General features: G+C 41.7%; 1 protein-coding gene across 10 annotated transcripts in view; it reads right to left on the bottom strand.

Moving 5' to 3' along the window:
- Positions 1-947: 947 nt before the first annotated feature.
- The window catches only part of ACSM5 (acyl-CoA synthetase medium chain family member 5), a 28,819-nt gene continuing 6,667 nt past the window's right edge, over positions 948-23,099 (bottom strand). For 4 of the 10 annotated variants that reach the window (XM_040257245.1, XM_040257237.1, XM_040257278.1 and 1 more), the window contains exons 3-14: positions 21,398-21,608; positions 18,315-18,522; positions 15,523-15,666; positions 13,923-14,076; positions 11,421-11,500; positions 9,915-10,038; positions 8,977-9,057; positions 8,737-8,838; positions 4,989-5,116; positions 4,805-4,904; positions 2,087-2,206; positions 948-1,715 (exon numbers count right to left, since the gene is read on the bottom strand). In XM_040257245.1, coding sequence (XP_040113179.1) covers positions 1,599-1,715; positions 2,087-2,206; positions 4,805-4,904; positions 4,989-5,116; positions 8,737-8,838; positions 8,977-9,057; positions 9,915-10,038; positions 11,421-11,500; positions 13,923-14,076; positions 15,523-15,666; positions 18,315-18,522; positions 21,398-21,608 — 1,569 coding nt within the window. In that variant the 3' untranslated portion in view covers positions 948-1,598. Of the gene's footprint in view, positions 1,716-2,086; positions 2,207-4,804; positions 4,905-4,988; positions 5,117-8,736; positions 8,839-8,976; positions 9,058-9,914; positions 10,039-11,420; positions 11,501-13,922; positions 14,077-14,917; positions 15,667-18,314; positions 18,523-21,397; positions 21,609-23,099 lie in introns of those variants that run through there. The other 6 variants (XM_040257271.1, XM_040257262.1, XR_005723968.1 and 3 more) reach the window with 5 other exon arrangements.

Raw genomic sequence — 23,099 nt, 5'->3', positions numbered from 1 at the left:
GACCTCTGAAGGTAGTTGTATTCACAATGGGGGCCTAAAAAGGTGATTAAGTGAAAATGAAGTCATAAATTTGGGTCCTTAATCCCATATAACTATTGTTCTTATAAGAAGAGATTGGGATACAGACATGCATAAAGAAGGGGCTATGTGAAGACCCATGAGAAGGTAACCATCTACAAATCAAGGAGAGAGGCCTCAGACTGAAACCAATCCTGCCAACACCTTGATCTGTGATTTACAGGATGAAGAACTGAGGAAATGAATCTCTTCCATTAAAGCTGCCCAGCTCATGGTACTTTGTTATAAAAGCCCAAGCAGACTAATACAGATGACAACCAGTTGGCTTTGCTTATCCTTGTGTGTCCCCAGTCCAGGACTGAGTAGGCACTCAATAAACATTGATCAATGAGTGAATCCCAGGGACGGAGGAGCCTGGTGGGCTGCTGTCTATGGGGTCGCACAGAGTCGGACATGACTGAAGCAACTTAGCAGCAGCAGCAGCGAGTGAATGAAAGTGCTGAGAGTCAGGTGGCAGCACTAAGATCAGTTTCCACCTGCTTCTTCTCTGCATGGTTGCTTTGAGCTGCCCAGAGCCACCCTTTCCGTTTCTGGGCTTCTGAGACCTGACTTCAGGTCCCTGTATTTTTCCTGGGTGAGACAGCATGCTAGTATTTGGAGTTTATGTGTTTGTATATGGAGGAAGAACAAGATATGAGGCAGAGTGTGATATTCAGTGATCATTTCTCTAAAATAATTTTTTTTCATTAAAAGTTTTAAATATACTCACTGAAAAACTTGGAAAATAAAGAAATGTAGGGAAAGGAAAAATCTATCATCCATTATTTTCAATACTCAAGAAAATTGCTGTTAACATTTAGTGTATCTTCCTCCAGTCTTTTTTCTTCTGTAGATTTTCCTTTATCATAGAAAGCTCTGGTTCCCCATTATACATATATTATTTTTATTCTGACAAAATGAATTTATCCCAAGTTTTTCTCAACACATATTTTTAATGGCCAGCTATAAAACATGTTATTGAGTTAATCTACCACAATTTAGTTAATCATTGCCCTATTACTTGGGCATTAATTCCCCCCCACCCCCCCAATTTGTCACTGTTTTAAACAATTCTATAGTAACTATCTCTTGAATATTTTGTTTTGTAGTGATTTCCAAAGATGGAGTTTCTGAACTAAAGGTATGATTAATTTTTGTGGCCCTGGATATGATTACCAAATAGCTTTATCAAAAGGATCAAGTGGTTACACTGTCCCTGGCAGTAAGATCACAATTGCCCCCAACACTCCGGTGACCTGTCCTTTGGAGGGCTAGCTAAAAGCTTATTAGGAAGTAAGACCAGTGGGCAACTACTGAGAATACCTCCAGACAGATGAGGAAGTCAAGCCACCAAACAGTTGCTAGATTGGGCAGTGGCTCTGAACTGGTGGTTAATGATGTTCTTTGCTTTCTTCCAGAGTCATCCAATGATGCTAAAGATGCCCATTTGGAGATTGCAATACTTTGATTTCAGTAGGGTTGAAAGGATGATGCTCCCAGTGGGGATTAACCAGTAATCCCACCAGTTCCTCTTGGAAGTTTCAGTGACTTATGGGACCTTTCTGGGGTTGCTTCTCATTTTCCCACTCTTGACGTCTCAGTTTACTCCTTTGAATCTTTCCAGAAACCGTCTTCGGAAGTTCTGAAACGAAGGCCATCTAGTGACCATTAAAAACAAAAACAAAACAAAAAAACTCTTTACAATTATCATTTCACAGCAAGACTTCTGTCCTGAAAGAATCATTACCCTCTGACATGTCATTGGAAAGCATCCATGATTCCTGGTTTTCCCCAAATGGCAACAATAAAAACAGCTGGCCTGGAATACATGCACTTTCCAGAAGCATTTCAGTACCACCCAGGGCGCTAAAAGGAAGGCCCAGTGAAGAAACAGGGAGAAATGGATGAAGCAGCAGCCAGAGTTACACAGTCTTCACACTCCTAGTGCCTGGCCCTGAGTAGGAGTGCAGGGAGCACATACCCCTTTGATTTTCCAGATTTTCAAGTCCTAGAACTTCCAGATGTTTACCTTCCTGGGGTACTTGTATGGAGCAGTCACCCTTTTCACATGCTCCTGGAGTTCTTGGGTTAGTTTCCCCGGGTCATGCGAGGAATAGGCTGGAGAAAGAACTATGAATGCCTTTACCACCTGTTGAAACAACCAAAACCAAACAAAGGAAAAAACAAAGAATCAGTCCCCATATAACAACTCTTTTCTCTTTAACCTATCCTTGTGAATAAGTGCTTACATTTACCAGCTCAACATGAAACTTTTACCAGTGCCTTGGCCAGCAAATTGGACACCAATTTTTTTCTGTTGTCTGCCTTTTTAGGATCAATTATTGGAGAAGGCAATGGCACCCCACTCCAGTACTCTTGCCTGGAAAATCCCATGGATGGAGGAGCCTGGTAGGCTGCAGTCCATGGGGTTGCAAAGAGTCGGACACGACTGAGCAACTTCACTTTCACTTTTCACTTTCATGCATTGGAGAAGGCAATGGCAACCCACTCCAGTGTTCTTGCCTTGAGAATCCCAGGGATGGGGGAGCCTGGTTGGCTGCTGTCTATGTGGTCGTACAGAGTTGGACACAACTGAAGCGACTTAGCAGCAGCAGCAGCAGCATTGGGAGTAATTATTGGGAATTATGGCTTTTATAGAGTGATTTAGAATCCTATTTACAAAACTCTTCCCCATACATGAAATGACACTGTTAGAAGCCAACATGCTTCTCTTAAGATGACAATACTTTGGAGAGAGGAGTTTCACAGACTCCTTAGGGCTCATAGTGTACCTGTGTGTGCTTAGTTACTTAGTTGTGGCTGACTCTTTGTGACTCCATGGACTGTAGTCCACCAGGATCCTCTGTACATGGAGTTTTCCAAGCAAGGGTACTGGAGTGGATAGCCATTCCCTTTTCCAGGAATCTTCCCAACTCAGGGATCGAACCCATGTCTCTTGCATTGTAGGCAGATTTGTTTTACCATCTGAGCCACCAGGGAAGTCTTTTAGGGCTCATTACTTACAGGTTTTCCTAACTAGGAAGGCAGCTAGGAATAGGGTTGGAGAGCAGGACTGGGGAAAATTTATACCATTTTCAAGGGGCAGTGCATCTTTCTGAGACTGCATGTATGAGTATTTTCAATCAGCAAGCATTTTGCTGCACAGCTGTTTCAGGCATCCTGAAACATCTTGGACATTCTGCACCTTGGCTCTCTCTGCCCATATCTTTCTTGCAGGTTACCTCTTGCTAAGGACAAGAAACAGTCCCAAACTCAGGCACAACAGAACATGGTTTCTGATGGAAACCATGGAAGAGTTCAAAGGCCAGCATACAACTCTGCCAACAATACCCTCAGCACTGGTTCATTGTCTTTACACACATTCCAGTGGTGGGCATCTCATACCATTCCAGGTGGAGCTAGAACTGGCTCTTAGGAAAGGCCTTCTCTTACTGTTAAAGCTACCAAGCATTTATCAAACAGTTGCTATGTGCCAGGTTCTATTCTGAGCACTATACTTGGCTTAACTTGGAACACACAGGCATTTGTCACAGCCCCAGTTAATTTGGGCCATGCAGGACTAGGCATACTTTTCCAGGTACAATTTCTGTACCTCATAGATGGGACTCCCATCTCCTTCACTGTTTATTAGTGGTCTCAAATTTTAGTGGGTATCAGAATCACTTGGCTAGGGGCTTCTGGTCAAAATGAAGACTCCTTAAGGCTGCATCCTCAATCATTTTGATTGAACAAGTCTCACTTTAAGTCTAGAAATCTGTATTTTAAACAAAACTCCCAGATGCAGCTGTGAGCAGTCCAGGGTCCAGACTTTGCAAATCACTCCTCTCTCCTGAGGCTTCTGAGGATGTAGCTTGATCTTGTACTAACTTTCATAAAGTAACTACATTATACTTTAGGATTATGTTGGATTTACCGCCACTGAAAAGTTCATAGGTCTGCCTATGAGTTTATTTCTCTCATATTGTCCCTTCTTCTGGGACCCATTGGAAGGTATTTGCATATTTCCTGAGAAAGGCCAGCTTATTAAAATTGGCTCATCTTTCTGATATATCATGGACTTCCCAGATGGTAACTAGTGGTAAAGAATCTGCTTGCCAATGCAGGAGACACGAGTGATGCAGGTTTGGTCCCTGGGTTGGGAAGATCTCTTGAAGTAGGAAAGGGTGTCCCACTCCAGTATTCTTGCCTGGAGAATTCCATGGGCAGAGGAATCTGACAGGCTACAGTCTATGGGGCTACAAAGAGTCAGACATGACTAAGTGAATGAGCACATCTGAGATATCAAGGTCACTTGGGATACTTATTTTGTCATCCCTCAAGTTGGCTATCCCTAGCAGGTCACAGCCAGCAGTGACCATGTTTGGTGTGCTCACTATACTCTCATCTGCAAATGGAAAAGGACCTTTTATTGAACAGGGTGAATGACAAAGCCTGCACCTGCCACCAAGATTTCCATCTAATAGCCCCTTTTGGATCCAGTTCCATGTCCAATTGACACCAAAGTGTTTATATCTTCCCATGGTGTCCCTCTGGAGAGTATTTGTATCCGCAAAAACATGAAGGCAATGCTTAACCAAAAGACATGTGTATTTGTCTGATGGTGGCATTTCAGGCTTTGTGGTACCTGGATGGAGTGAGATATGGGGGAACCTGGGCCTTCGAGTTACTCTGCTGAGTGCTGGTAGGTACAGAACCAGGAGGGAATGCTCTTGGTTGGACTAGTTACCTCCCCTCTGATGGGGTCCGGGCTGCTGACCGCAGCAGACTCCAGGACAGCTGGGTGCTCAGCAAGTGCACTCTCCACCTCAACAGGCCCAATCCGGTAGCTGGAAGAGAAAACAAACTCTTTCAAGGGTCCTCCTCTCTCCTATGAAGCTTCAAAGGAAGAAGGAAAGTGTAGACAACTTGACCTTGAGGAATTGATCACATCATCATTTCTTCCCATGAACCAAAAGTAGCCATCCTTGTCCATGTGGGCTCGGTCCCCCGTGATGTAGAAGTCCCCTCGTTCTGATGCTGCTGTCTTCTCAGTGTTGTCCTGAAAGACACAGTGAGCCCATTAAGGGCCATCTGAACACAGTCACTCAGTACATATGGCCTGAGCAGTCCCGTGCAAGTGTCTGAGGACCCCTCAACAGGAAATCCAGTGGCCAGAAGTCCCCACTGGGCAGGGAGCGGTGAATCTGTGGGTTTTCCCTTTTTTAACTGAAAGGAAGCTGCCAGGAAATGATTAAGGACAGATACTCACTACCATCCTTAGAAGTGTCTAGGCAGCATACTTGTAGGCAGGGGGTGGGCACAGGGCTGTTAGCTCTGTTTTTTTTTTTTTTTTTAATGAATTAAGTTTTTAATTGAAGGATAACTGCTTTACAGAATTGTGTTGGTTTCTGTCAAACATCGACATGAATCAGCCATAGGTATACATATGTCCCCTCCCTCTTGAGTCTCCCTGCCACCTCCCTCCCCATCCCACTCCTCTAGGTTGTTTCAAAGCCCCAGTTTGAGCTCTGTTTTTTTCAGGATAAAAGAGCACACTGATACTCTTTGTGCTCAGCAATCACTGAAAATAGAAAGAGGGTGGTTGGCAAAAGCAAGGGTAGAGAAAAGAAATAAAACATCAAATTCTGATTCTCAAAGATTTAAAGTAAAAGCTACTGCTCAGCAGGAAAAAGGAACAAGTTATTGGCACATGGAGATGAATCTCAAAAATGTGTGCTGAAAAAAATAAATTAATAAATTAATACTTTGATTCTATTTACATAAAGTCCTTTTTTTAACACAAAGGGGAAATTTTTTCTTCAATGATGACAAGCAATTTAGCAATTGCCTGGAGTCTAGGAGTTGACTGCAAAAGGGCACTACAGAACTTTGGGGGGAAACAAAAAATTTTCTATATCTCAATTGCCATGGTAGTTACACAGGTGAATATACATGTCAAAAGTCATTGATCTATACATGTAACACAGGGGCATTTCATTGTATGTAAATTATACTTTCATTTAAAAAATGCATTCTGAAAAATAAAGAAAAAGCTAAGCTATCAATACCTAAACATAAATCTAACACAAAATCTGTAAGAAGCATATACAGAAAAGATAAAACTCTATAGGACATCAAAGAAGATATACATAACTAGAAAGATACACTTAATATCATAACGATGTTAATCATCCACAGATTAATCTATAAACAATGCAACTCCAACTAAAATGCTAACAGTTTCCAGAGAACCTGACAAGTTGATTCTAAACTGACTATGAAAGAAAAGAGAAATAAGAGTAAGTAGGTAAAGCATATCTAAAGAAGTTAAGTAAGAAGGAGAAACTTATTCTATTAGATATTGAGACTTATGATAATGTTTTTGTGAATAAGTCTCTAACTTTCTCAGGGTAATGATGTTTGTTGTCAGGCTGGGCACAGGGATGTATTCAATGTGCTGCCGTCAGAGCCGAGGCCCTCATAAAGGAATGTGCTACACAAAGCTTAATAATCACATTACTCCCAAAGTGGGGGACCTCTAAGTAGTCATAAAAAATGAATTTTTCCCAAAATACTGAGTGCCACAAAAAAGACTCATGACATAATGTTAAAAAGTACATAGTACAAAGTTGTGGTATGGTGTGGTGCCAATTATACATGAAACTGTACTTGGGGACCTTTTAATTTTAAAAAATTTATCAGTTCTGTATTATATAATCATATATTTTTTTATCAAATAAATACAAAATAAAGATGAAGGATGACAAAAGATCAGTCTCACTATTCAGATAAGTAAGGCTAAAAATTTGATCTTGTGTATGAGAACTTTTCATGGCTTATCTGTGATTCTATGCATACACATTTGTGTGAATACAAAATATTCTGTTCTATGTATTTCTAAAATCCAATTTTACTTTAGTTAACAATATATCATGAACATCTCCTCAGAAGAATAAAAAGTCTAATGAAATATAAAATAGTGGCATAATATTCCCCTGTGTGACTGCAATATTCTTTATTTAAACAATTTCATGTTATTAAAAATTGGATTCATTTTCTTTTTAGTCTTTTCTCTTTCCTTTTTCTTTTTTTTCTTTCTATCGTTTTTTATGCACAGTGCTATAATATCATTTATGTAACTAATTTCCCACTGTTAGAAATTCAGATAGTACGTCCACAATTTTTTGTCTGTTATAAACAACTCTCTAATGAACATCTGGCATTTGACAGTTTGTTTCCATAAGAAAATAAGTAAATTCCTTACACTGGGCATAAAATTGACGTAGGCACATTAGTTTAATTGTCAAGTATAATCTCAGCTATTTGGAATGTACACACTAATGGAGGGGGATGAGCTTACCTGATCAGTCCTACTGACAACTCAGCATTCACAGAGCAACTCTGGCCTGACAACCTCTATTAATTTTCAATGTTCCATGATTCTCATGAAGAGATTAAACACTTTAAGAATTTTCTTTGCTAAAAATCACCTAGAAACAAAACTAACAGCTAATGCTAGGATGAAATGAAAGAGTTGAAAAAAGGAAATGTTCTTGTTAGGAAAAAACTTTCATTGACTCTCAATGGCATGATCACAGACTCACAAAGGTCCTATATGGAAGCCCTATGAGGACAAGTGTCTTATCTTTCCTGTTCAGTGCTGAATGCTTAGTGGCATGAAATAGGTACTCAGTGAATACAGAATAAATTCTTCAGGAAAGTCAAGGATTTACTTTTGTTTACAAAAGTGATAAGAAGAAAATACATTTAAAATTTCACATCATCTCTGCTTGATGGATTTACTATCTTGTTGTTTTGTAGGTAGCTTTCTATGACTTTAAATGGAATATCATGAAAGATTTTCCTCTTGTAATCACAGAAAAGTCACAAAATACATGTATAGCATTTCGAAAACAAATGGACTATTTTTCATCTGCTTCTTCCAATATTGCTGCTGACTGATGGCCTTGTATACACAGCAGATGGAGTTCCTATAAAGTTGGGCCACACATATGGATCACCAGGGGAGCTGAGGCCCATTCTCAGAAAGTTGTTTCTCACTGACTTGGAATTTGAGTATCAGTAATGTATGAAGCTTCCAAGCTGCTACTAATGAGCATCCAGGATTGAGAACCAGGTCAGCAGAGTTTTGTAGAGAAAGAGTTTGGAAAAAACAGAATCTGTTATAAACACCACCCAAAGTAAGTATAAGGGAGAATTAATTACTGGATTATCACAGAAACTTGCACTGGAAACCCAGGACCCAAGCCCTGACAGCAAACCCTTATCCACACAAGACTCAAGGCAGAGTCCTGAAAACTAGGCTCTTATAAGAAACTTTAATTTGACCTTTGATAAGTCCCTTCCCTTCTCTGAACCTTGATTTTATCATCATTAAAATGATTGAGTTGTCCTTATCTCATCATTAAAGTGATGGCATGTGCCCTTAGACACGTTACATTTAAATTCCATGTCCTGTACATATTAATACTAAGTGATCAATATTGGATAAGTCACTTCATCTTTCTATAACAGCTTCCTTATTGATAATAACATCTTATCAATATTAGTGCCAATTCATGCAGTTATTGCAAAAGGTAAACAAATACTTATAAAGCATGGAGCACCATGCTTGGCACAGTGCAGTTGCTGTGAAAATGCCCATTTCCTGTTACTTACCAAATAGCAAGTGAAGAAACAGAAGGGCCTGGTGGGTCTGACACGGATAGCAACATTCCCTTCTTCTCCAGGGGGTAAGATATTGCCTTCCTCATCTACAACCTGGCAGAGAGATCACAGGATGGTGTCTTGATGTCTGTACAGCCAGGCTACCCTGCCAGCTGTCTGCTATTGCTAATCTAGATATGTGTGTTTGCTCTCTTCTTCAAGCCTTATCAACAGTGGGGAGAGGCTGCCTACCTGCACGTCATATGGTGGGGACGCTTTCCCCATGGATCCTGACTTGATTTTCATCCCTTTTGGATTGGCACAGATTAGAACCTGAAGAGAAACCAGAACCAATAAGGAGGAGGCTTATCTCCTTAGTCTCCTTCCTGGTCTGTGCCTATCCTTTCACTCTGCCTTCAAACTCGGTCTCCTTTCTTCTTCTTCCTCTCTTCTTCCTTTCATCTTTCCCTCCTTCCTTCCCTCCCTTTGCTTCCTTTCTTCCTTCAATTCTTTCCATACAGAACAAACCCTTATTGAACACTCAAACAGACACTCACACATAAAGAACTTAAGCGGTCACGAAGCTAAAAGACTCAACTGACCACCAAGTCTGTGCCCAGGTGGCTGTAGAGAATGCTGTTTAAGACTGGGCTCTGACCAGAGATGGACATGGGCTGTCCTGGTGGAGATGAACACCTCAGCCATGAGCGTTAGTTTGCTGGCTATGGTGTCATTGTGAAATTAAATTACCTTTAAGACAAAAGAGAAGAAAGGCCGATTGTGTTTCTAACAAAAGCAAGTGTTTTGTCACTAGCTTCTCCTTGTGAATGGGGAATAGATTTCCTTGGTGGCTCAGATGGTAAAGCGTCTGCCTGCAATACAGGAGACCCGAGTTCGATCCTTGGGTCGGGAAGATCCCCTGGAGAAGGCAATGGCAACCCACTCCAGTACTCTTGCCTGGAAAATCCCATGGATGGAGGAGCCTGGTGGGCTACAGTCCATGGGGTCGCAAAGAGTCAGACACAACTGAGCAACTTCACTTCTCCTCCTTGTGGACAGGGCAGTCCCTGAAGGTGTCACAGAGATGACAGCCAGAAATGGAGGAGGCTCTGCAGACCAGCTATCCCTACTGACTGGCAGAGGGCTCAAATGGAGGTGACCTGGGCAGGGACTGGTCTGGCAGCACTCACGGTTTCAGACTGGCCGTAGCCTTCGTGCAGCTCCAGGCCCGTCTGGCTCTTCCACTTTTCCCTCACATCAGGAGTCAGGGCCTCCCCTCCGGTTACACAGTGTCTCAAGCTCTGAAACTGGTACCTTTCACAGCCAAAAAACAAGGCCACATATGTCAGAATCCCCATGCCCAACCCCACACTTTAGCACTGCTGGAAGACAGCTCGAGACACTAAAGCATAGGCTCCCATACTTATAAAGATTATAAATCTGCCCCAAGTGCCCTGACCTTGCAGGTATGGACAGAAAATTAAAAAAAAAAAAAAATCTTATCTGAGTTTGAAATAAAATCAGAACCTCATACAGTGGGTTTTGTCATAACAATGGTGAATTCCACATGAACTGGTCAAAATTATTTAGTTGCAAACAAACTGATTGATAATAAGTTGGTTAGGACAACCACCTGTGAAAAAGAAAAATCAATTAACAACTCAGAAGATAGAAAGTAGCCCTTTAGAAACCCCAAAATTCTGACAGATACTAAATAAATGTTGCAAAAGTATCCAACAAATATTCAAAATGTGAAAGATCAGAGACTGTAAATAAATTTGTGATCATTTTCCCCTTTGGATTAAATTGGTTTGGCTATTACCTAATATTACCAAGTATCTTTCAATCACTTTCTGCTTGAACAAATCATTCAAAGCCTGCTTTTGATCAAATCATGCTGTGTAAATATTTACAATATATTGACGGATAGGAAGAATTCTTACATCATAGAAGAATTAACCTTGAGAATCATGGAAGAACTCACTCTCTTAAGTACTTTATGACCAGATATATGGGATTAGGGAAGATAAGGGGGTTTGGGCAACTCCCATTACTTGGGAGAGAATAGACAAGGGAGAAAGATGAGGGTCAGTAGTTTACCAATGGGAATGGGCCTCTCTCTACCCAACCCAGCAGTGAAACTTGCCCTATCAGAAGATGTTGCTTTGGATTCACCCAAGTTGGGAGCCATCTGCAGGGTCTTGTCACCTTCTGGTGGGTGCTCAGTAGCATTCACTTGAGAATGGCTGGCTGGAGTTAGTATGGGACTACGGATGGAGCTTCTATTGTGGTGGACTTGTTAGTCCCACCACACCTAAGGCGCTGGCCACAAACCTATTCCACAGGTGATTAACAATTATCCATCAATTTTTCTAATCTCATTGCTGAGGGAATGGCCTATGGGCATATGGGTGTAAGCACCGAAATTTCAGACTGTTTAGTTCTATTCAGTTCAGTTCCATTTGATTGCAAATTCCTGGGGGGCAGAAGTTCATTCCTAAGAGGTGTCTACAAAGGATATGGGTATATATGCTTGTGAGTATATGTGTACATGTGTGTGAGAGAGAGAGAAAGAGAGACACCGAGAGAAAGAAAATTGGAACAAGAGGGGACACATGTTATAAGGGGTACCTGTGCTATATATTTAGATACTTGGGTATCTAAAAGCACCAAAACACCAAAAAGATGGGCCATACCTGGTTAGATCCTCCTGCACAAGCAGACGGAAGATGGTGGGGACACAACAGAGGGTGGTGATCGGAAACCTGGACAGAGTCTGAACAAAAACAAAGTGTGGAGATCTTCTTAGAGTTATGAGGGTGGGATTTCATGGAGGGGGAGTGGGTGAATCAGGTCCTTATATTCCCATTACCAGAGGAGAAAAGTTGAAAACACCATGTGGACCCAGCCTCCAAGATGGCCTGAAATGATTTCTACCTACCAGTATTCAAACTGGGTCCCCTCCCACAATGTACCAAATTTGGTCTACGTGACCAATAGCCTAACACAGATGTGGCATCAGGACTACAGCTTCTACCTCGGGCACTGTCACTGTCTTCTCTGTCTCTTGGCTCTTTCACTCTGGGAAAAACAAGCTGCTGTGTTGTGAGTACACTCCAGTCGTCCAGTGGACAAGTTCTTGTAGTGAGCAACTGAAGCTTCTGGCTAAGAACCAGTGAGGAATTGGAATTTTCTAAAACCTACGTAAGGGCAGTTTAAAACATAATCTCCAATCCCAGTCAAATCTCAAGATAGCTGCAGCCCTAGCTGACATGTTTTTTCTTATTATTGTGATAAACATAACAGAAAATTTACCATTTTAACTATTTTTAAGTACAGTCCAGCAGTATTAAGTAAATTCATGCTCTTTTGCAATCATCACCACCAGTCACCTCTAGAACTTTTTGTAATCTTCCCAAACTAAAACCCTCTACCTGTTACATGATAAGTCCTTATTTCCCCTCTCCCCCATCATCTGACCATCTACTTCGTTTCCATAAATTTGATTACTCTGCTGCTGCTGCTGCTAAGTCGCTTCAGTCGTGTCTGACTCTGTGTGACCCCATAGATGGCCTCCTACCAGGCTCCCCCATCCCCGGGATTCTCCAGGCAAGAACACTGGAGTGGGTTGCCATTTCCTTCTCCAATTCTTGAAAGTGAAAAGTGAAAGTGAAGTCACTCAGTCGTGTCCAACTCTTCGCGACCCCATGGACTGCAGCCCACCAGGCTCCTCCATCCATGGTGTTTATATATTATCTGTCCTTCTGTCCTATATATTATTTCACTTAACATAATGTTTTTAACATGATGTATTATGTAGCAGAATTACCTTTTTTTTAAAAGGCAGAATAATAATCCATTGCAAGTTTGTGTCACATTTTTTCTGGGTTGATAGAACTTGGATTGCTTCCACCTTTTGACAATTATGAATAATGCCACTATCAACATGAGTATAGCTTTATGACATCTTGACTGCAACCCTTTGAGAAACCCAGATCCAGAACCACCTGCAAGCTGATCCCAGATTCCCGATCATCAGAAACTATGAGATAATAAATATTTGTGCTTTACATTTCTATGTTGTTTTAGTCACTAAGTCGTGTCTGACTCTTTTGAGGCAAGAATACTGTAGCGGGTTACAATTTCCTTGTCCACGTGATCTTCCCAACTCAGGGATTGAACCTGTGTCTCCTGCATTGGAAGGTGGATTCTTTACCACTGAGCCACCAGGGAAACCCCTTTTTAATTAATATATTTTGGAGTAATTTACTACACAGCAGTAGATGACTAACACACTACTTCAGAGTTGGGGGAAGTGGAGGGAGAAGGCACATATTGGTCTATCAAGCCCTGGACAAGTAATAATGATGGTGAGTTTGATAATGATGATAAAATAATTAATATATGTTAAGAACATACTACATGCCAGGCTATATGCCTAACATTATTTAATCCTCAAAACAGCTCTCTAGAACCATATTTTCCCTTTCTTCCCTGCCAATGAGAAACATGAGGCTCAAGGAGATTATGTGACTTTCCCAAGAAAACACAGCGAGCAAATGGAAGAGATAGGATCAAAGGCCATGTCTGACTAATGACCCAGCCTGTTCTATTAGCCACCATGTTATACAGCTTGCCTCAATGCAAAGAGCATGGGTAGATGGTTCCTCTGATATTTTAAAAAATTGTGGTTAGGATGTAGAGGGCAGAAGAAAGATGTCCTATATCTTCACTGAGGATATTGATTATGAGAAAACCCTGGAAGGATGGGCTGGAGAGCCTAGGGTGGGGTGAACTATCAATGCTATGCTCCATGGACAGCAGCACACAATGTTGAGGAGTAGGTTATAATTTTCCCCCAAGATTTTGAGAAATAACTCTGCTTTTGACAAGAGCACAAGGAAGAAAGTAGTACCAGAAAAGGCACCCCACAAAAAAAAAAAAAATAGAACATGCAAAGGTTTGGAGATGTTAAGTGGTCTTATGTCTAAGAATATAGCTAGAGGATGGGCAATGATTCAAGACAACCAGGAGGGCATGAACCAGATTATGGAAGGTCCAGGGAGACTTTTGGGTTAATGTCAACATCAAAGAAACTTTATAGTTACTGATTCATGCCTTTTATCCTGCACACTCAAAACCTATATCCCACTCATCTAATTTATACCCAACACAGAAGCGGTGTTTTTGTCTCTTACATTTAGGATAAATTTGGCATCAACCCGGGGCAACTCATGCACAAAAATGCAAGATCCATTAGGCCAGGCAGAGAAGAGAGTCCAGGCTGCCTTCACCCAGCCAGTGTCAGCTGTGTTCCAGAAGATGTCTGATTTGGTCAAGGCCACCCACCTCCTGCCAAAAATTGGAGAAAATCAGAACCCTCGGCAATGTTTCTACCTTTAAAAAGAATTATGTTAGTCTGTTCTCCTATTTGGAGCCTTACTCACTCACTTACACTTGTCATATCTGTATAAGAACCATAAAGCCAAACTGCCTCCAAAGCATTTATTGAGCATCTTCTATGTTCCTATGTCCTAGACTAGAATCAAAAAGACAAATGTGCTGCTTCCAAAGACTTCACAGTCTACTGAGAGTGATATATAAGGGAACAAGTAATCTCAATATAATGTGGAAGGGCACTTTATTTATTCAGTATTTATCCTGCCCTTACCATTGGAGGTAGAGAAACAAACGATTTGTCTTGTTTGTAGGAGCTTATAGTTTAGTAAGTATAAGCATAAACTTGGCATCATCCTTGGGGTTTGTCTCTCACTTCTCATCAAATCTTATTAGGTCCGCATTCAAAGTACTTTCAGGATCATTCTTCCTCTTGCTCCTTCCACTGCTATTCCCCCAGGCAAGCCTCCACCTTTGCCTCTCAATGCACTGGCCTCTTAAGTGGCCCTCTGCTTCACCTTTGTCTCCTACAGTTTATTCTTAACCCAATATTCTGAGTTACCCTTTAAAAAAAACTCAAATCAGATCTTGCCACTCCTCTGCTCAGAATACTCCAATGTTCCTCAAAAAATTACATAGGCTCACCATATTATCCAGCAATTCTACTTCTGATTATATATCCAGAAGAATTGAACAGATATTTGTACACTCATGTTCATAGAAGCACTATTGACAACAGCTAAAAAGTGGGAGCAATCCAAGTGTCCATCAGTGGATAAGCAATGGATAAGCAATATTAGCATAGACACAATGGAACATTATTCAGTTCTAAAAAGGAAGGAGTTTCTTACATAGGCTACAACATGAGTGAACCTTGAAGGCATTATGCTTAGTAGAACAAGTAGGACACAAAAGGAAAAATGTACAATTCTACTTTTATGAGGTTCCCAGAGGAGTTAAATTCTTTATGACAGAAAGTAGAATGGTTGTTTCAGGGCTGGGGATAGGAGGCATTAGGAAGCTTTTGTACGATGGATACAGGGTTTCAGATTTGCAAGATGAAAAAGTTTTGCAGTTGAACAGTGGGGATGATTGCACAAAACTGTGAATTTATTTAATGACACTGAACTATATACTTAAAATGTTTAAAATGGTAAATTTAATGGTACATGTAGTTTACCACACTTAAAAAAAAACAAAAAAAAAAAAACACAGAAACACCTCCAATTGCTTCTCACCTCACTCAAAGTAAAGCCCAAAGCCTTCTGATCCTTACCTGATTTGCCCCCTTGTTAGCTCCTAACTTCGACTCCTGCCACTTTCCCCCTCACCCACACTCCTCCAGCTCACCCACCTACTTTTAGGTTCCTTGGACCCACCAGACAAGCTAACCCCTGGTACCTCCCACTGGCCACAAAACCCAGTCCGTAGCTGGCCTGGGTGTGCTCGACCATCTTGGGGGTCCCAGTCGTGCCGCTTGTGAAGTAGATGGCCACTGGGTCTTGACTCCTGGTCCTTGCACAGTTGTGTTCTGTGGATGCCTCCCTGTAAAATATAAAAATATTATGGGGGTACTGCTAGCAGGGCCAGCAGTCACAGTCACAGTAATATCTATAACAACAAGACAGGCTACATTTGATAAATAACATGTGTGAGGTACCTGCTGGAAGCTCCAGCTTGAGTTATCTCTGACTCCTACAATCATCCCATGAGGTTATTACCATTTGCACATAAGGAAATTGAGGCTCAGAATAATTAAATGACTCACTCAAAAGAAACCTGTGCTTTTATCAAGGCATGAGACCTTCTGGTGGAACCAGCATTTATGAGTTCTACCTCTGCTGCTGCTGCTGCTAAGTCACTTCAGTTGTGTCCGACTCTGTGCAGCCCACTAGGCTCCTCTGTCCCTGGGATTCTCCAGGCAAGAATACTAGAATGGGTTGCCATTGCCTTCTCCGGAGTTCTACCTCAGTTCCTGGTAATTTAGAGTTGTTTTCCTAAGTGTTCCCTAAATTTGGAGTTTTGAGATGTGGGTAATTCCTAAAAGTTTTGTGATCTGGAGAATGTTCTAACTCACCGTTTCTCAATCCTGGCTGCATCTTAGGATCACCTGATAGGTTTTTTGAATGAAACACTATTCCCTGGGCTCCAAGCTGAAGAAAATGGAATCAGAATCTTTGTTGGTGGGCCTGGGCACTGTTGTTGTTGTTGTTGTTTTTTCTAAGTTCCTTACGTAATTCTAATGACCACCAAAATTGAAAGCCTGCTGATTCAGACCAATCTGACAGCTCATCAAAACTCACGTGGGCAAATCACTGAATATAAGGATCTGGGCCCTTGTTCAGATATGTCTGGTTAAGTAGGTCAGATGTGGGACCTTAAAATCTGTATTTCAAACCTCACCCCAAAATAAATAAATAAATGGGGCTTCCCAGGTGGCGCTAGTGGCAAAGAACCTACCTGCCAATGCAGGAGACATGAGAGATGAGAGTTCCATCCCTGGGTCAGGAAGATCCCCTGGAAAAGGGCATGGCAACCCACTCCAGTATTCTTGCCTGGAGAATCCCATGGACAGAAGAACCTGATGGGCTCTAGTCCATAGGGTCACAAAGAGTCAGACACAATGGAAGTGACTAAGCACACACTCAAATATATAAATAAATAATTTCCCATAATTTTATGGTGGAAAGTTTATATTCTAGTGTAGGAAGGACATTCAAAAAATCATTTACTATGTCCTCAAACTTTAAAATGTATCTTTGTATCTAACTATATTTCTTATATATATTGATTATTTTCTGTTCAACTTTCAGCTGCTTATGATTATATTGGAATATAAGGAAAGTATAGACAATGCCATATGCTGGAAATATAATATTTTATAAAATACAGGACACATTATTTATAACCTATGCTTGTGAGTCTTATAGTCCCAAAAATTATAATACAATTAAATGCAAGTGACACAAAGTTTTCTTTTAAGCTAGGGACAAGAGACAAATGCTGAGATTAGTTAAAAAAAAAAAAAGTGAAATAGCAGGTGAATCTGATGCCCCTGATCTATGAAGACAAGCATTTGTGACTTAACAGTGCAGGCCCGGGTGGACCCATTTTAGTTCTGGCCTCCAGTCAGGACAATGTTTCAAATGCCCAGTTAGATTTCCATGAGTCCTTACTGAAAAGCAAATGGCTTTAGTTCTGTCCCAGCCTTGACTTCATTACTTATCATCATCTCAAACACATCATTTTATCTTTCCAGGTCTCAGTTTCATCATCTGGAAAATTGGAGTAAAGTGCACTTTATAGGGTTTTTCAAGGATTAAATAAGACAATGCTGATTCATTATTGTCCAAGTATTAAATACCATGCTTGTCACAAAACAGGTGTTCACTAAGTTTTTGTTCCAAGATTGAATGAAGGTGAATGCTAACCCAGGACAACACCTGGAATACATTCAGTTCAGTTCAGTTCAGTTCAGTTCAGTTCAGCCACTCAGTCGTGTCTGACTCTTTGCGACCCCATGGACTGCAGCACGCCTGGCCTCCCTGTCCATCACCAACTCCCGGACTTTACTCAAACTCAGGTCCATTGAGTCGGTGATGCCATCCAATCATCTCATCCTCTGTAGTCCCCTTCTCCTCCTGCCTTCAATCTTTCCCAGCATCAGAGTCTTTTCCAATGAGTCAACTCTTCGCATGAGGTGGCCAAAGTACTGGAGTTTCAGCTTCAATATCAGTCCTTCCAATGAATATTTAGGACTGATTTCCTTTAGGATGGACTGGTTAGATCTCCCTGAGGTCCAAGGGACTCTCAAGAGTCTTCTCCAACACCACAGTTCAGAATACATTTAGCGCTCAATACATGGAAGAAATTGGATTATTAATTGATCACCTACTATGTACTAAGTGCATCATGTAAATCATCTCATTTACTCCAGCTGATAATCTGTATTTATTACCACATCATAGAGGCAAATGCACAAAAAAATCTAGTGACAATTCCAGTACTGACTGAGTAACACTGAAGGAACTTCAGGTAGTCACCGGGATTAGGTCTCAGGTCTGTCTGGCTTCCAAAGTGCTTCACCTTTCTGATTCACTCTTTCCATGTGCAATTAGAAATGCATTCTTTTTACGCAGGGGGAAATGCCTTGGCCTCATTTTTATGCTCTCCTCTGGAGAGTTCCAACTTACCAGAGGAGTTCCCTGAAGTTCATCCAGCCTGGCCGATAGCTGTCTGACACAAGCAGCTTGGTCTGAAGGGAAGGGCAGTCGGTGCTAATGGCATCCACCCGTGGAGCCAAGGAGTCACTGGTGATAATGGCCTTGGCTCTGGATGCCTGCAGCCGAAATTTGAGGTCTTTTTCTGTCAGCTGAGAGATGCCAGGAATCATGACGGCCCCTGATACCACACAGAGAGGGGATGTTGATTGGGAGACAGGGAAGACCCCCGTGAACAGGTCCAGACCAGATATTCCCAGATAGAAGCAGGAAAGGGCCAGAGATACTTAGGATGCCTGAACTGGAAAAAGGCACTATTAATGATAACATATTGAAATTCAGAGAATATTTACAGGGCATTTACACATGCTAAGAACTTTGCATGCATTATTTCATTTAATTCTTACAACCCTGGAAAGTAGATGTTATATTAAACCCATTTGGCAGATTCAAAACATTAAGACCTAGACCTTTATGCCTTAAATAAATTAACTAGCCCAGGATCACACAGCTAAAATGTTGTAGCACTTTGACTGTGAACCCAGGCAGTGGTAATCTTAACTCTCCATGATCTTTAACACTATATTACATTGTTCTAGAAATTACCTGGAGAAAGAAATGGCAACCCACTCCATTATACTTGCCTGGAGAATCCCATGGAAAGAGGAGCCTGGCAGGCTACAGTCTATAGGGTCTCAAAGAGTCGGACATGACTGAAGCGACTTAGCAAGCACACACGCAGAGATTACCTAGTTCAATGCTTTTTCAGGCTTTTCAAACAAAAGGCTATAGTGAATCTTAGCATTGGGTGTGGATCACTTGGGGTGGGGGCAAGGGTATAGCAGTGGGAGCTCCATGGCCCCATATTACTTCAAATAAAACCACTCTATAGTAGTTGAGTTCATTTACTCTCAAGGGGAAGTGATAAGAAAGCAGAAAGCAGGGGCAAATTTTCATCAGACACGTGAAAAACCACTTGAACATCTGAGAATGCAGGCTGTAAACACTCCATACTCCACTGAGTCCAACATTCTCATTTCACAGACGAGAAGAAAGAGATCCTAAAATAATCGGCCACCCAGTGAATGAAGACAGAAGACAGAGGAAAGGGCCAATTCCAAATAGGGTGGAGTCCAAGCAAAACCCTCACTTCCCTTCTCTCTGTCTCCCAAACTTTACAGGACTTAAAGCCCAGCATGAACACTTTGGTAGCTGAGCAGTTTGGCTCTTCACTCCACCTCTCTGTTTTAGCTGTTTCTAATACAAGTCTGTTCTATCCGGAGCTTTGTCAGCAAGAGAAATGAGGTGAACACCACAGTCTGGAAGAAAAGTGACAAGTGCTTATCAGGAGAATGTGGGGATGTGAGAATGTGAGGTCATTCAGGTTGTGTAGCCTTGGAGATGAACAAGATGCTAGACTTGATGTGGCAATGGAGACATTGGTCTTGAGCTACTTGGACAACAAAGAAATACGGTATGTTATATACGTACCCTGGGGACACTGGAGTCATTTTCCAGTTATCATTCGAGAAAAAAATGATAATAATACTGCAAAGAGAAGTTTCAATCATGCAAGGCACCTAACACAGTGCCTGGAGCACAGCAGGTCTTCAGGAGCTCCCTTACCTCAGTCCTCATTTCAGTGGATTTTATATTCATGGCAGAATATGGAGAAGTCCCCAAACCTGTGTGCCTGTTTCTTTTCTTCAGAGCTGGATACTCTGTAATGGTGCTCACTTTTATTTATTGTCTAAAAATATGTAAAAATAAAATTTTGAGGGGTACAACCTACTCACAAAATGGTTGGATTAAACTTGATCATACAGGAAGGTTAATTTTCTGACATGAGTTTGTACTGATTTACAAACATTTGTGACAACAAATTTCAGGTAGATTGTTCTACAGATATGACTGGAAGGGAGTGGATGACATTCTAAGTGGTAGAAAGTTCCTAGGGGATGGAGAACTAGCACTTCACCAAAAGTAGATGTCTTGCTTTTGAAAAATCAGCCTAAAAACTCCAGCCCTTTCAACATATGCATAACACAGAGCCAGCAGAGGCTTTTGGGTCTCTGAGGGCTATATCCTTTGGCCTCCCCTCCTTTGTGGAAAGACACATCTGAAGATCAATATGTTCAAGAGAGCAGTCATCCCTGATGGGTGAGGAATGTGAGCTCCAGTTCACCACAGTCCTCAGCACTCCCTGCTGCCTCACACTATTCGGGAAATTAAATGAATAGTCTTGTTTAGGCTTCAGAGACAAAACACAGCAGTCCTCTGACCTTGCTTCTAACCTTCTGGGACACTGCCCTGACTTGGAGTGACTGCCTCCTGTGAATGCAAGACTTACAGCACCAAAGATAAGATGGGGGAGAAATCTTGAGATTGTTGAGCCCCCAGAGGGGGTCTGGCCAACCAAACCTCAGACTTAGCAACATCCTAAGTTTTACAAGACAAAACAAACAGCATTAACATGAAACCAGGCTTGCAATTTGGTCACAGATTGATGATGATATCAGTTTTCATAGTCCTGGGATTATAAGCTGAACACTGAATTGCAATCTTTGAAGTCTCACCCATGGAGTCGATGTACTGTCTGGGACCCTTTCCCAGTTGGGACTCCAAATGTGCTGCGACATGGAGCTTCCCAGGGCTGTTTAAGTCTGGATGTTGGTCAAAACCCAATTTGGTGATGTATTCTCTGCTCTACTTCCCTTTTCTTTTAATGTTGGTATGTTCAAAGTAAGCTAGATAATTCGCTAATACTTATCTGTATTCTTTATTTGCATATAATAACTGGCTTATTTTGTTAAAAAATCCTTTGAACCTGAGACAAAAGTGAAAATGTTCAGCAAAACAAATATTGACCTGCTTTGATCAATTACAGTGCTATCTGGCCCCTGTACACAATCATGTTGTGATTGGTGGGTAAAGGGGAAGTAAACAAAACTCCACATGAGGTTCGACTTGCTCCATCTCCCAGACATTGTGGATGCTGCCCAAACTCAGGCAGCTTGTATCAGCCCCAACTGGGAGTCTCGGCCTTGCTCACTGACCTGTTCGCATACAAGCCACACTGACCAGCCACCACTCCGGGAGCCGTGGGAGCACCAGCATCATTCTGTCTCCAGGCTGCAGGCCACAGGCACCTTCGAGCACATTAGCTGCCTTCCTGGATTGCTCTCCCAGCTCTTCAAAGCTCCACTTGACCTCTGCTCCTGTACCATCAACCCACCAGAAGGCAGGGATTGAGGGCCGGTGCCCAGCCTAGAGAGTTGTATAGGCAAAAATAAATGGAAACAATGAGTGAGGATTTTTGTTTGCTTGCTCTTCTTTTTTAAAAAATTTTTTACAATATTATTAAATTCACAGCATTAAAAAATCAAAATGATATGAAAAGACACATGTTAAGAAGGCTTCTTCCACACTGTGCCTATCCTGCTCCCCACTTTACCTCTCAATGAGCAACCAATATTATTAATTTCTTACAAATCTTTCCAGTGAATCTTTAGGCAAACATAAGTATGTTCTTTTTTTCCATCCCATCTTTTTAATGCAAAAGATAGCCTAAGAGTCACACTATTCTGTGACCTCCCTTTGCTTTCTACCATAAGGGTGGTGTCATCTGCATATCTGAGGTTACTGATATTTCTCCTGGCAATCTTGATTCCAGCTTGTGCTTCTTCTAGCCCAGCATTTCTCATGATGTACTCTGTATATAAGTTAAATAAGCAGGCTGACAATATACAGCCTTGACGTACTCCTACGTGCTATATATATATGTTAGGTAGGTAGAATAGGGAAAAGGAGTCCAAAATGGCGGTGGCTAAAAAAACAAGGAAGGTCGAGGATCAGAGTGAAGACTTCAGATAAAACAAACAGCACTCCTGGCTACGCCCAATTTACATAAGGCAGGCCCACATGGAGGAAAACATATAAAAGGAGGAGCCAAAGCGGTTTCCCTCTCTCTCTCTTTCTCTCTCACATGCGTGCGCTCTTTCTCTCTCTCTCCCTCCCTCTCCCATGCACTTCTCTCTCTCTCTCTCCCTCTCCCACGTGCTCCTACACTCTCTTCTCTTCAAGTCTTTGGGTTGGCATGCCCTCACGCTTTGAGGATGGACTCTCCTGCTATCTTCTAAATAAAATAGAGCTGTAACACTGATTTGCCTAAGAGCTATAACACGGTTTGTCCAAGACCCAAGAGCTGTGATGCGCCGAGGACTTTAATGTCCATCACTCCAAATCTTTCTTGTGACGAGACAAAGAACCAAGGAACATACACTCACGTGACATATATATATATATCAAATCCTGAAAGATGATGCTGTGAAAGTGCTGCACTCAATATGCCGGCAAATTTGGAAAACTCAGCAGTGGCCACAGGACTGGAAAAGGTCCATTTTCATTACAATCCCAAAGAAAGGCAATGCCAAAGAATGCTCAAACTACTGCACAATTGCACTCATCTCACATGCTAGTAAAGTAATGCTCAAAATTCTCCAAGACAGGCTTCAGCAATACGTGAACCGTGAACTCCCTGATGTTCAAGCTGGTTTTAGAAAAGACCCCATGAATCGCAGCAGGCCAGGCCTCCCTGTTCATCACCAACTCCCAGAGTTCACTCAGACTCACGTCTGAGTCCATGATGCCATCCAGCCATCTCATCCTTGGTCGTCCCCTTCTCCTCCTGCCCCCAATCCCTCCCAGAATCAGGGTCTTTTCCAATGAGTCAGCTTTTTGCATGAGGTGGCCAAAGTA

The sequence above is a fragment of the Oryx dammah genome, unplaced genomic scaffold, assembly GCF_014754425.2.
Source record: "Oryx dammah isolate SB20612 unplaced genomic scaffold, SCBI_Odam_1.1 HiC_scaffold_2, whole genome shotgun sequence".
NCBI classification, from domain to species: Eukaryota; Metazoa; Chordata; class Mammalia; order Artiodactyla; family Bovidae; genus Oryx; species Oryx dammah.
This window is presented reverse-complemented; position numbering and strand designations above follow the sequence as displayed.